Here is a 13089-nt window from a genome sequence, read left to right on the forward strand (position 1 = left end):
ACTGCCAGAAAAGAACCAATAGATCTGTTTTGGAAGAAGTGCAGCCAGAGTGCTCCTTGGAGGCCAGGATGGCTAAGCTTTGTCTCTCATACATTGGACATATTGTCTGGAGAGAACAGTCGCTGGAGAAGGATGTCATGCTGGGTAGGGTGGAGGGTCAGAGAAAAATAGGAAGACCCCCAACGAGATGGATTGGCCAGGTGGCATCATTGAGGGACTCAAGTGTGGCAGTGGTGGTGAGGTTGGCCCAGGATCGGACATTGTTTAGTTCTGCTGTGCATGGGGTCACTATGAGTCGGTTCCGACTCAATGGCACCTGACAACAAGAACAACAAGCTGGCTCTCAGCTTACACAGGTTCCGGCTTTTGCAGGTTTTACTGTATAATTCTCATTAACAACTATGTACATTAGGTATCATGGTAGATAGGAAGAGTGTAACTCAAAGAAGTGCAAGGACATGCCCAAGGTCACACAGATCGTGTGTGGCAGAATCAAGGTCTATAAGTCATGTTGTAACTCTAGAGTATGTATTTATGTCATTGCATTTAAATCTGAGCCAGAGCTAGCTTCAAAAAGGCAAGATACCTTGGTATTTAAAATATGGCATCAGACATCAGGAAATGAAAGTGTGTACCACCCAGACTCATGGAAATGGATTCACCCATATTCTGCTTCATAGAGAACCTGTAGGGCAGAGGAAGACTGACACGTTTCTCCCAGAGAGCACCTGATGTGTTCAAACTGCCATCCCTTTAGTCAGCATCCAAATGCTCTAACTACTACACCGCCTTATCCAGAGGCATCAGAAACAACAGGAAGTCCAAGTGTCAAATTGAATAATACCTGGAGAAAATTAGAAGGAAAGCAAGTCCGTCCTACAATTTTAGTTCCATTACTGAGTTGCCTATTGGCAACTGTAGTTGTTAAATGTCATTGAGTTCCAACTCCTAATGACCTTGTATAGGGTTTCTGAGGCTTTTTAAACCTTTGTGGAAGCAAAAAGTCTCATCCTTCTCTCGCAGAGTGGCTGATAGGCTTGAACTGCAGACCTTGTGGTTCGTGTTGTTGTTGTTGTTGTTAAGTGCCGTGGAGTCGGTTCCGACTCATAGCGACCCTGCACAGGGTTTCCGAGGCTGTAAATCTTTACGGGAGCAGAACGCCTCCTCTTTCTCCCGCAGAACCGCTGGTAGTTTCGAACTGCTGACCTTGCGGTTCACAGCCCGATTCGTAACCACTACGCTACCAGAGCTCCACACAATCAATACAACGCAACACTGTTTTAACTAAAATGGCCTATTTGGCTAAAATGATCAAACCAGGTAGGTTTAAAGGAATAATTTCATTTCTTTCACTACTGCACAAAGGCTTAAAAAAATAAATAAAATTCCTTCTAGAAGCACTTGACAAATTAATGTCACAAAAAGATGAATGCCCAAGATGAGACCTTTCCCCAGATGCTGTGTACCCTCCCCTTGTTGTTGTTAAGTGCTGTCGAGTTGGTTCTGACACATAGTGACCCTGTATAGGGTTTCCAAGGAGTGACTGGTCAGTTTGAACCAAAAATCTTGCAGTGTAAACCAACTTTGCAGTCTAGAACATTAGCCCACAGTGCCACACCAAGACTTCACCACAGGTAATAACAGGGTAAAATCCAGACCAATCTTCTAGAGTCTTCTCCCCAGAGAAGGGTGAAGAGACACCTGTGGCCATTTTCATACACATCCTTTCTACCACTAAACTTTTGGTTAACGATCATTTCAAGGAGGAGTAATCAACATGAAGAATGACGTGTCTACGAAGCACTATCTCCTTTCTAGCAGCTCAGGCTGCTGAAATATCAGACTCTTATCGACTCCTAACAAAATGAGATAGACAGGCAAAGCACAGGGCAAATGATACTTCTATCCTACACTTTGCTCAAGTTTAAATAAGGAAAATGGGGACAAGTTAGCCCTCTCTGAATAAGCTGACTTTAAGGTACAACACTTGTTCCCCTAAATAGACACACTGATTATCTGTCAACTGAGAAATGATCTTCTTCCTCACAGATGAGTTCAATCCAATTTTAAATCATTTTCTAAAAGACAACCCCACCATGTGTATTCCCTGAAACCTAAGATAAATATGAAAAGAGCCCTGCCAGATTTTAGGATTTCACTTCCAACGTATATCTTTATACTCACACACACACACACACACACGCCCACTCTGCTAATTGTAGCAGTCGCAATTTCACACTTAATGAGTATTTTAAGAGTTTCAGTAATGTAGCACATACTTTATTTATAACATTCATAATTTATTGAAAAACAGTTGATGATTTGAACATACATACCTCTATAATCTGGGAAGATCAGGAGCATTTACATAAAAGGCTAACTAAATTCACAACACCTCCATCCAGTTACATCAGCTTCCATGAGAAACAGCATTTCCCATCTTAACTTTAAGAGTGAAAACTAATTGTTTCCCATTTTTCTGCACCACATAAAGAGTTCTCTTTCCCCAATCACTTTTCACTCTGGATTATTTACATCTCCTTCAAATGTGTCTAATTTTAATGAGTGGCCTTTACTTTGGATACCCACATTCCAGGCCTGATAAGAACAATGGTGTTTGAGTATTTGCAAGTGGAGGTGGAAGATGGATTCAAGATGTTTCAAGTATGCAAAACCATATGCAGATGTACAAACAATATGCCCAGTCAAAGAGAGTTAAGAAATCAATATATATACAGACACTGAGAATAGATGAGTGCAAATAAAATCCAACTTGTAATTAACATACCGTGCTATGACACCTGTTGCCTTCCAAGATAAGAAGTCTGGGAGATCAAAGAAATGTCCTGCTTTATCCCAGCAAGTCTCTTTCAAGTTCTGCCAAATTGAATACATATTAGAATCAATTATGGGCTTTTTTCCCCCCCTACTCGTCTCCATTTTCAATAATGTCTCTTAGTTTTAAAAACAAAAACATAGCCAAAAGTAACCAATAAAACATCTGTTTAGGGACTGGCTGGTAGTGGTGGTGGGGGGTGGTTGATATAAAATACCTACATAGAAAAGAAAAATTGGCACACAAGTAATGATCCTTTCAAAACTGACTATTCTTTCCCTTTTATCCCTCTTTGCCAACCTGGAGAGAGAGGAAATGCACTATAAGAGAGGTAGGCAATCCATCTTCCCAGTGAAGGATGAAAGTATTACAAGACATGTTAATATGATTCCACCAATGAGCAGCTATAGGTTGGGAGTAAAACAAGAAGAAGAAGTATCTGATGAAATTGAAGGTACCCTGCCATGTAAAACTTCCCATACACCAACCAGTTCCAAACGCAATGGAAAAAGACCATCCCTGTTCTCAAAGAACTTCTAGTCTATGTCAAAGAAAATGGCCAGATGGTCAAGTCATTACTGTGAAATTTTTTAAAGATGTGTTTCTTCCACATTCTAAGTGGTTACACTTTTTGCTGTCTCTGAGGTTTTTGTTTTTGTTATTCTCCTAGTGTACTTCTGTCCCTGTCTAGAACATTCATTCCTTACCCATCACTCTCTCCCTCCAAGGATCCATGTCTCTCTGACCTCTTTGACTAAACCACCCTACGATTCATCAGGGATCCTTCCCAGGATCTTGTGCTCAAGAATGGATATGACTTCCATATAACCCAGATAGCCTGAAATGATGTGTGGAATAGCTTGCTTTCCTTTGACACTATAAGATCTTCAAGGTCAAGGGCCTTGTTCATATGACACCCTATGATGACTGCCTTCTCTCTGTCTCTCACCACAGGAGTGGACCCTTGGCTGCCAGGAGCTGTTGTTAGGTACCATGGAGTCAGTCCCAACTGATAGTGATCCTGTGTACAAGAGAATGAAACACTACCTGGTCCCGTGCCATACTCACAATTGGGGCTATGTTTCAGCCCACTGTTATAGCCAGTGTCAAGTTATTAAATGCCATCAAGATGGTTCCAACTCATAGCAACCCTGGATAGGTTTTCCAAGGAGCAGCCGGTGAGTTTGAACCACCAACTTGGCAGTTAGCACTCCAATACTAGGTACCACATAACTACTGCACTCTTACCACACTTGACTGGACCAGACATTGATATTTTACCTAACTGAGCCAGTCTTCTTCTCCCAGAAATTTAGAATTGGGATCCAAGTTAAGCCACTGAAATGCTGACTATGAATGGAATTGGAAGAGAGATAAACTTGGGAACTACAAAGTGATCATTTTCTGTCAAACACCTAGAGAAAAACTTCATGAAGTGAAGAGTAAAGCAGACAGAAGCAACAGCAAGAAAGGCTTCTTACCACCCAGGAAAATGTCCATATCCTGCTTTTAATTGCTCCCTCCTCAGAGACTACAGAAAACAGGGATTTATCATAAACATAGGGTATCTTTGAGAACCCTAGGGCAATGATGCAATGTCAAGAGAACCTGGGCAAGACACATCCCACTACCTGCTACAGAGTGAGACATAGTTGGCATTCATGCATAATTATTGGACTGATGAACAAATACAGTTTTATCTTCAAGTCCCTCCTGTGAGTAATGTTTGAGGATTTCTTAAGGGCTCCATGAAAACAACACAAAAACCCTGGCTGTTGTTAAGTGCTGTCAAGTTGGTTCCAATTCATAAAGACCCTGTATAAAGTTTCTGACAAGTGGCTGGTGGGTTTGAACCACTGATCTTGTGGTTCAAGCTGACCTTGTGGTCCAGTGCTTTATCCTACAGCACCACACCATGACTCCTTTGTTGACATTATATCCATTTTACAGCAATACAATCGTGTCTTTAGCCCACATTTATCCACAACTGTATGAATTCTTTCTATTTCTGAAGCTGCTTCCATACCACTCCTATGTAAACACAGACATCTATGTGCAGCAGGTAAACTGAGCAGTATGTCTGGCAAAGGTTCCATTAAACTATAACAAGAACAATAAACGAGTTTAGATGTAAAACACAGAGCTTTAAGCCCGTTTTCAGTTATGTTGTTTTAATTCCTAAGCATTTGGCTGTTGTTGATGTTGGATGCCACTGAGTCAGTTCCAACTCATAGCAACCCTGTGCACAACAGAATGAAACACTGCCTAGTACTGTACCATCCTCACAGTTGTTATGTTTCAGCCCATTAAAACATATTTAAGAAGAGACTTGTCTTACACTCTTTTTTGTATACTCATAATTAAATCAACAACTAAAGTTTACTTATAATACCAAACATGGCTATAAACTAGTACTAGCTTCATATATTGTCTAATAGGCCATAATCAGAAAGTGGAAGCCTTTGAAAATATGTGAGTAAAATCAGGGGTGAATTACCTAACAAACAATGTAAGTACAATCTTACTGGTGAGTATTCACTAACACAGTTCAAATCCACCAGCTGCTCCTAGAAACCCTATACTGGATTTCTACGAGTCGGAACCAGCTCAGTGGCACTTCACAACACCATAGTGAATAATTTCAAATGGGTTTCACCATGATGATATATGAAATTGTTCGCTACAGATAAGTGCATGCAAGTAAACCCCATGCCTTATTTGCTTATTGAGTGTATCTTTGGATAGTTCTAAGTATCTGTTTCCATGTGTTTTGTGGTTTCAGTGATCACAATGATGGTGGTCAAGGAGAAAGATAAAAGACAGGCTCCTTTTTAGGGCTTCAGAAATCCAAGGTCAATCACCAGAATTTAAACATCAAAATCACTTGAAGCAGCAACAATTAGTGCTTCAAGCCAAAGCTTAGTAACTTTCTTAAATTTAGAAGACTACTTCTATTGATGTTATTTACAGTCATTAAGACCTTGCATAATAAGGACCTTCAGCCTGTAGCCATGAAGACACTATAGACAACTGAATCCAAGCTGAGTGTCTCAAAGAGAAGTACAGATGTCTTGTCATAAAGAAATATACTGGAAGTGGGGTGGAGATAGAAAACGTAGGGATCTGTTGTTAGTTGTGATCCAATCTGCTCCAACACATGGCAACATTATGAATAACAGAATGAAACACTGCCTGGCCCCACACAATCTTGGGTATGTTTGAGCCCATTATTGCAGCCACAAGGTCAACCCATTTCATGGAAGGTTTCCCTCATTTTTGTTGACCCTCTACTTTACCAAACAGGGTGACTTCTAGTAATTGATCTTTCCTGATGACCTGTCCAAAATAAGATCAAGTCTTGCCATTCTTGTTGAGAAGCACTCTGATTGCATATTTATAAGACTGCACTGTTTGCTCTTCTGGAAGTTCATGGGATATCCAACACTCTTTACTAATGCCACCGTGCAAATCTTCCATCTTCCTTTTTCATTGTCCAGCTGTCACACGTATATGAGATGACTGAAAAGACCATGGCTTGCTTGCCATAGGTAGGCTCAAGTCAGTCATCAAAATGCCATGAAAGTGACAGACTAGAGATAGTAATGATGTTATATGATAATTTCCTCATGCTGTTTAATCACCTGTGAGCTTCATTTCTTCTTGAGATTACACTGGCTTCAGTCAAAGGCAGAGATTCTTATTCTGGTCTCTCTATAGCGTAAGGAAGCAGAAACAAAATATTTCTGAAGTATAATATCTCAAAGCATAAAATACCAGTACTCTCTGTTTTGCTACAAAAACTAAGTCCAGAGATAAGTCAGCATAAAAGAAGAGGGAAGAGTTTGCCTGGATAAAAGAGCCTGTCTTGAATAATCTGCTCCTTCCTCATAGTAAGAAGCTAACAGACTTATGGTGAAACACATGATTCACAAGTGTTTGCCATCAGATGCTAGAGGATCCAAGAACATACCCAAGGGCAGATTTCTAATCCATTTCTCTGCACCTCCCTCTACCCTACTGGCAATGTCCCAACTGAAGACCCCAATCTTTCTGAGTGGTTGGCCTGCATCAGGATACAGACAGATCTCCTTCTATCATCCAGTACTTCAACACCTGACAAGAGTATCCTCCTGTGCATCACCTCATTTGTGTCTTGGGGCAGTTCAGCAACGTGCCGGCAATGTATGAAACTCCCACTTATGGGTATACAAATGGAGGTGCAAAGGACAAGAGCCCAGCCCAGAGACACCTGGGGCTTCTAAAGTGAATGCTCCATCATTCATTCCTCTTTCCCTCCCTGAGGATTTCAGGCCTATTTGGAGTTGTGAGGTTTGGCCTTATAAAACTGTCAGGATGGAGCAGTCGTCATTCTTGAAGAAAGCACAGATGAGCAATCAATCAAATGCCCTTTCCAACACATTTTTTGCATAAAACCTCAAAAAGTTAAGAGGTTTTCCTTTCAGTCCTAGCAATTCGCTTATTTTTATGCACTAAACAATACCGTTCACGCACAAATCATGCACAAGTTAGAACACACAGCACAAGCCCTCAGCACAAGCCACCTTTAGTTGTGTATCATTATGTGAAAGCTGAATCTAGTTCAGACTAGAAGCTCTGTGTGTTGAATGAGTTAAGTCTTTCTATCCTCTGGTTACCAAGCAACTAGCAAAAACTAGTCTTTTCAAGAAAAAAAATAAATCTGCAGTGATTTTGGGTGTATGATTTGGCACAAAAAGGCTTTTGCATTCCAATAACAATCCATTGAGCTCAGCAATCCCCAAGGCTTGAAAGCAACCAAAGGGAAGAACTTAAAAAAAAAAAAAAAAAATCACCTATTACTTCATAAAAACCACAGCATTTCATGGGAGGAGGCTACTACTCAAACTCAGTCAGCTGCGGGGTGTCCAGAGAGGGTGGAGATCAAGCAGTATATCCAAGATTCAGGGCCAGGCAGCAGCCGCCCTGCCAGTCTTCGGGTAGGGAGACAGACGTAGCTTTGCACTTTTCCTCCCACCAAAGTATCCAGGAAAGGTGTGAAGTCTCAGCTGGCTTCTACACATCAAGGGTACTTGCAAGAAAATGAGGCAAATGCTGCACTGTAAATTGAGAAACCCCAAGGTGTAGGAGAAGCAACAGAACCTAGGGATGACCTGCTCAAGGATCACCCAAGTATTTTGTTATTAATTTGCACTGGAACTCTATCTGGGCTGTCTGCTGTTTATAGTAAATAAAAGGGTGAGACCAGAGCTCCCTAATTCCCCACTCAATAAATGATCCTGTCCGAACATTCCAAGTTCTCATGATGTTGTTTTCCAGTACAACTACTCATGAAAATGTAAAACCTTATCCGCATTCTACGTTCAAGATTCCAAATTAGGGCACAGACTGGGAGCCTAGAAAAAGAAAGGTTTCAGAAAGCAACTTAATCCTTATTGTCATTCTTTAAGGAAACTGTTGCTGAAAACATGGAGAGGGTTGTAATCATCAAGCAGAAATCTTCCAAAATGAATGAAGCAATTACGTTTCAAACTCCCATCCACAATAAAAAAGACCAAACACTGTAAATATTTCAAATCAGATATGCAGAGAAGCTGAGAGAGTTGTGCTATTAAAGGCATTTTTCCAAAATCTTAAAAGTTACCATTCGATTCCTTTGTTTAAAATGGTTCAATAGCCTCTCATTGCCTAAAATTATACTAACTCTTTAGGATGATCCTCATGATATTTAATAATCTGGCTCCAACTTGGCCATTATCGCTGTAATGACTACTTTCTGGGTCCTTTCATTTCACACCTAGTTTCTTTTCTTTCCCCTAATGCATTATGCTGTTTTGTGTTTCAACACCTCTTTCTAGGCTGCTGGCTCTACTTTCCCTTTCTCTCCCTTTATCAAACTTCTACCTGTGATTCAAAATCCAGTTCAAGTGTCACCTTGTCTGTGAAGCCTTCTTAGTTATCTAGTGTTGCTGTAACGGAAATACCACAGTGGGTGGCGTTCAGAGGCAGAAATTTACTCTCATAATTTACGAGGCTAGAAGTCCAAATTCAGTGTGCCAACTCTAGGGGAAGGCTTTCTCTCTATCACTTATGGGGAAAGGGCCTGTCTCCTTTGAACATCTACGGCCCTGGCATTCCTTAGAGTAAGTATCTTGAAGTCAATCTTCCCCTAGTTCCATGAGTTTCTTAGTGAAGAGATTCTGGGTCTAAGGGGACACACTCTGTTTTCTGTTCTCCTTTCTTGGTGATAATGAGGTCCCTCCTTTCTGCTCACTTCTTTCTCCTTTTATTTTCTGTAAGATAAAGGGTCTGACTCATAATGACCCTGTATAGGGTTTCCGAGGCTGTAAATGTTTACGGGAGCAGAAAGCTCTTTCTTCCATGGACAGGCTGGTAGTTTTGAACTGCTAACCTTAATGTTAGCAGCTCAACTCATAACCACTACACTACCAGAGCTCCTTCAAGATAAAGGTTGACTCAGGATTACATAGTTAAATAACTGCCAAATTACAGTATTAAATAACCTACTCTTACCCACACATATCAGGAAAAAAGTTACAAAGATAAGGCTAAGAAGAGATACGTCAAATAATTCACTACATCACAGCACTTCAGTCCATCAGGAAGCCTCCAAGTACAGGTCCTCAACATTGAGCTCTATCAGTTGGCTCCCGCACTGTCTAAAGCCAGTCTCCTGGTTCTATAGCTATCATATCTCTGCCACTGCTTCATGCTCTCTGTGCCATCTCTAGTGTTAGAGCTCTCCTCACTTCATTCTGAGCCCTCACCAGAATTGCCTTGAACAGCCATAATTCCACTAACGGTCTCTTCAAGACTATCTAGGCTTTTACTATTAAGCACCTTAAGACTTGTCCAGTCTCCATCCATTACCCAATTACACAGTCATTTCTACATTATATGTATTTGTTAGAGCATTAACTCTGCTTCTCTGGTATCAAATTCTGTCTTAGTTATCTAGTGTTGCTATAATAGAAATACCACAGGTAGATAGCTTTAGCAAACAGAAATATATCCCCTCACAATTTAAGAAGCTAGAAGTCCAAATTCAGAGACCCAGCTCCAGGAGAAAGCAGTCTCTCTTTCAATTCTGGAGAAAAGTCCTTGTCTCCTTTAAACGTATGTGGGTCCAGTGTTCCTTGGGTATCTCCATTTGACATGTTTCCACATTGACACATATTTTGTGGGGAAGGCACAAATTTATGACTTTTTCCACCCTACACTATATACTAATTATGTATTCATGTGCCTAAGTCTGCCTCAAAGTCTGGAGGGTAGGAGGCAAGTCTAACTCATGAACTAAAATGCAAAATGTGTCAGGAGGCATAAAGAAATTTAAAACTAGGTCCTTTAAAAGAAAGTTACAATGATGCTGGAAAAAGATCTCTGCAAGAGGAAAGGTAATTAATAAGATGATTTATGGCAATAATGTAATGAGTCTGATATCAAGGATTGGTGAGTCAGCCTCATAACTTTAAAAATAATCATACTACTTTATGTATGGCCATCTATCTGACTCTAATGAGTAATCATAGACAAGGCTCAGAACAAGGAAAGGGATTTGGGGTAGGGTAGCCCAAAAAAAGGGTTCATGAGGGAGAGATCTTGGCTGAAATCTAATGGTCAAGTACAAAAATATCTATTCTAATGCTGAGAAGGTGTCCAAGACACAAAAGACAAAACTGGCAAGATAGATTACCCACCTTAAAGAAGGATTCATTTAACTTTGCCATCACAAAATTTACTTGTAAAATAAAATAATTTCTTTGTATAATTGAAAGTATTTAATGGTCAAATTGGGATTTAGATGTGTTTCTACCACCTTTCCTGGAACCCTTGTATAGAAAGGTCAATTTTTAATCTCAACTACAGATGACTTTTCAAACATAACAATGTTATTGTTTCACTGAATATTGATCTTATTCAAAAAGGCCAACTTTGCCCAGAAGTGTAATTCCACCATACATATTACGTAAACAAGGCTGTGGTATGTGAAGTCTAAGAATTTAGGACTCATGCTGACCTGAGTTTGATTATTTTCTAGCTGTGCAGCTTTGGGCAAACTATTTAATTTCTCTAAGCCACAGTTTCCTCAAATGCCACATTACTGGCATCAACCTCAGGAGTATGTGTGATACAACAACAGGATCTACTCTAATTACTATTCGCGTTTCATAGTTTTCAAAGCACTTTTACATGTATGATCTCATCTGATCTGTATACTTCTTTGAGGCAGGGAAGGCAAGAAATTATAACTCTCACCTTGCAGATCAAGAAACTGAAACTCAGAGTGAAAGCAAGACTATGCCAAGCTTCTCGATTATCCAATCCTGCTATAACAGAAATACCACAAACAGAGGGCTTCAACAACCGGAAATGTATTTATTCTCTCACAATTTAGGAGCCTAGAAGTTCTGATTCAGGGCTCCAGTTCTCAGGGAAGGCTTCCGGTCTCTGTGAGCTCTAGGAGATGGTCCTACTCTTCTTTCAATATCTGTGGGCTTGATGTCCCTTGGAGATCTCCGTGTACTGTGTATTTTGGCATCAATCTTCCTTCCCCTGGTTCTAGGCAGTTCTACGCACAGGAACCCTGGGTTTAAAGGATGTGCTCACTCCTGGACCTTTCAGGGTAGTAGTGGTTGTTGTTGTGTGTCTAGTCTGTTCTGACCCATAACGACCCTGTATAGATTTTCCAAGGAGCATCTGGTGAACTTGAACTACAGACCTTGCAATTCAAATGGCTTTGCCTTCTGGGGCATTAACCCACAGAGCCATGCATCTCAGCTCCCTTATAATCTCATTTGTATCTCAAAAGAAATTGACCCAAGATTTAACTTTATTCTGTAAATTGTATGCTGCCTCATCAACATCACAGAGACCAGGATTTACAATACAAAGGATAATTACATCTGATCACAAAGGAGGTTAATTACTGATTCTGAGTATCTTGACCATCAAGTTGACATATATTTGGGAGGGACACAATTCAATTCATACCATCAATCTTCCCTGAACTCCCTGATTTAGATGCTCCTGTGCTATGCTCCCAAAATACTCTGACTCTCCCAGTCATTGTCATTGCACTTTCCATCATCTGTTTACAAGTCTTTCTCCCTCACTAGACGGAAAGCTCCTAAAAGGCAGGGGCTGTGTGTCTATTCTTAGGACCTAGCACTGTGTCTGATTATATATATGTATATAATGTGCAATGTTACCTGAATGAATGAATCACTGAATGAATGAGCAGAGATATAGAAGATAAGAGTTTCTAAAAAACGAAAATAAGGAATGAATGGATAAATGAATTAGGTTGTGAATAAGAACTGTCCCACTTTCTCCTTTTCATTCACGTTAATGGCTTTTCACATTCTGTTTTAGGAGGAGAGACACATTTTTGCCAAGCCAGACTGCCAGGAAGATAAATTTCACTTCTGAGGGTGAACAGGTTCTTTGGAAAAGCTTCATTTTAATTGGAAAATGGATTCATTCACTTCCTGGCTTGGTCTCCTGGGTCAGTGCAGCACCATGCTGAATAGCTGCCAAGCATCACTGAGAGGAGCTATAACAAGGAAGGCGCTCCATCAAATGTCAAGTGCTTTGGGACATCTGAGGACAGCCTGGTATCAATCCAGTCCAGCAGGCTCACATGAGTGCCCCTTCCTCTTTCTTTACCAAATGTCCTTCAACCCAAACTTCATATATCCCCAACTTATAAAGATGGTTGTGATATATATATCTCATGAATGAATAAGTTAAGGAGATAGATAGATAGATCGATAGATAGATAGATGATAGACAGACAGATAGATATCTTTAACTTATTCATTTATACCACTGTTGCAGAGTACAACTACCACTTCCTGTAGGTCATGGGAAAGGGAACCAACTGGGAAATTCCTTCACAACTCAGATACTAGAATAAGATCAGCACTTCATCAACTCTTGGGGAACTCTTCTAGGAACATACCCTCCATCTTTTACCAAGAGGCCCTGTTTTGTTGTTGTTAAGTACCTTGGAGTCGGTTCCAACCCATAGCGACCCTGAACAGGGTTTCCGAGGCAGGGTTTCTTTACGGGAGCAGAAAGCCTCATCTTTCTCCTGCAGAGCAGCTGGTTGTTTCGAACTACTGACCTTGCGGTTCGCAGCCCGATTCATAACCACTATGCTACCAGAGGCCCTGTTGTTGTTGTTGTTGTTATGTGCCATCGAGTCGGTTCCGACCCATAGCGACCCTGTA

General features: G+C 40.6%; 1 protein-coding gene across 3 annotated transcripts in view; it reads right to left on the bottom strand.

The window, feature by feature from the left end:
- FGGY (FGGY carbohydrate kinase domain containing) overlaps positions 1-13089 on the bottom strand; it is a 677880-nt gene that overhangs the window by 558880 nt on the left and 105911 nt on the right. For all 3 annotated transcript variants that reach the window (XM_006862488.1, XM_006862487.1, XM_006862486.1), the window contains one exon: positions 2789-2877. In XM_006862488.1, the coding sequence (XP_006862550.1) occupies positions 2789-2877 (89 nt within the window). The remainder of the gene's footprint in view (positions 1-2788; positions 2878-13089) is intronic.

This window comes from Chrysochloris asiatica, unplaced genomic scaffold (assembly GCF_000296735.1).
Source record: "Chrysochloris asiatica unplaced genomic scaffold, ChrAsi1.0 scaffold00048, whole genome shotgun sequence".
Classification (NCBI taxonomy): domain Eukaryota; kingdom Metazoa; phylum Chordata; class Mammalia; order Afrosoricida; family Chrysochloridae; genus Chrysochloris; species Chrysochloris asiatica.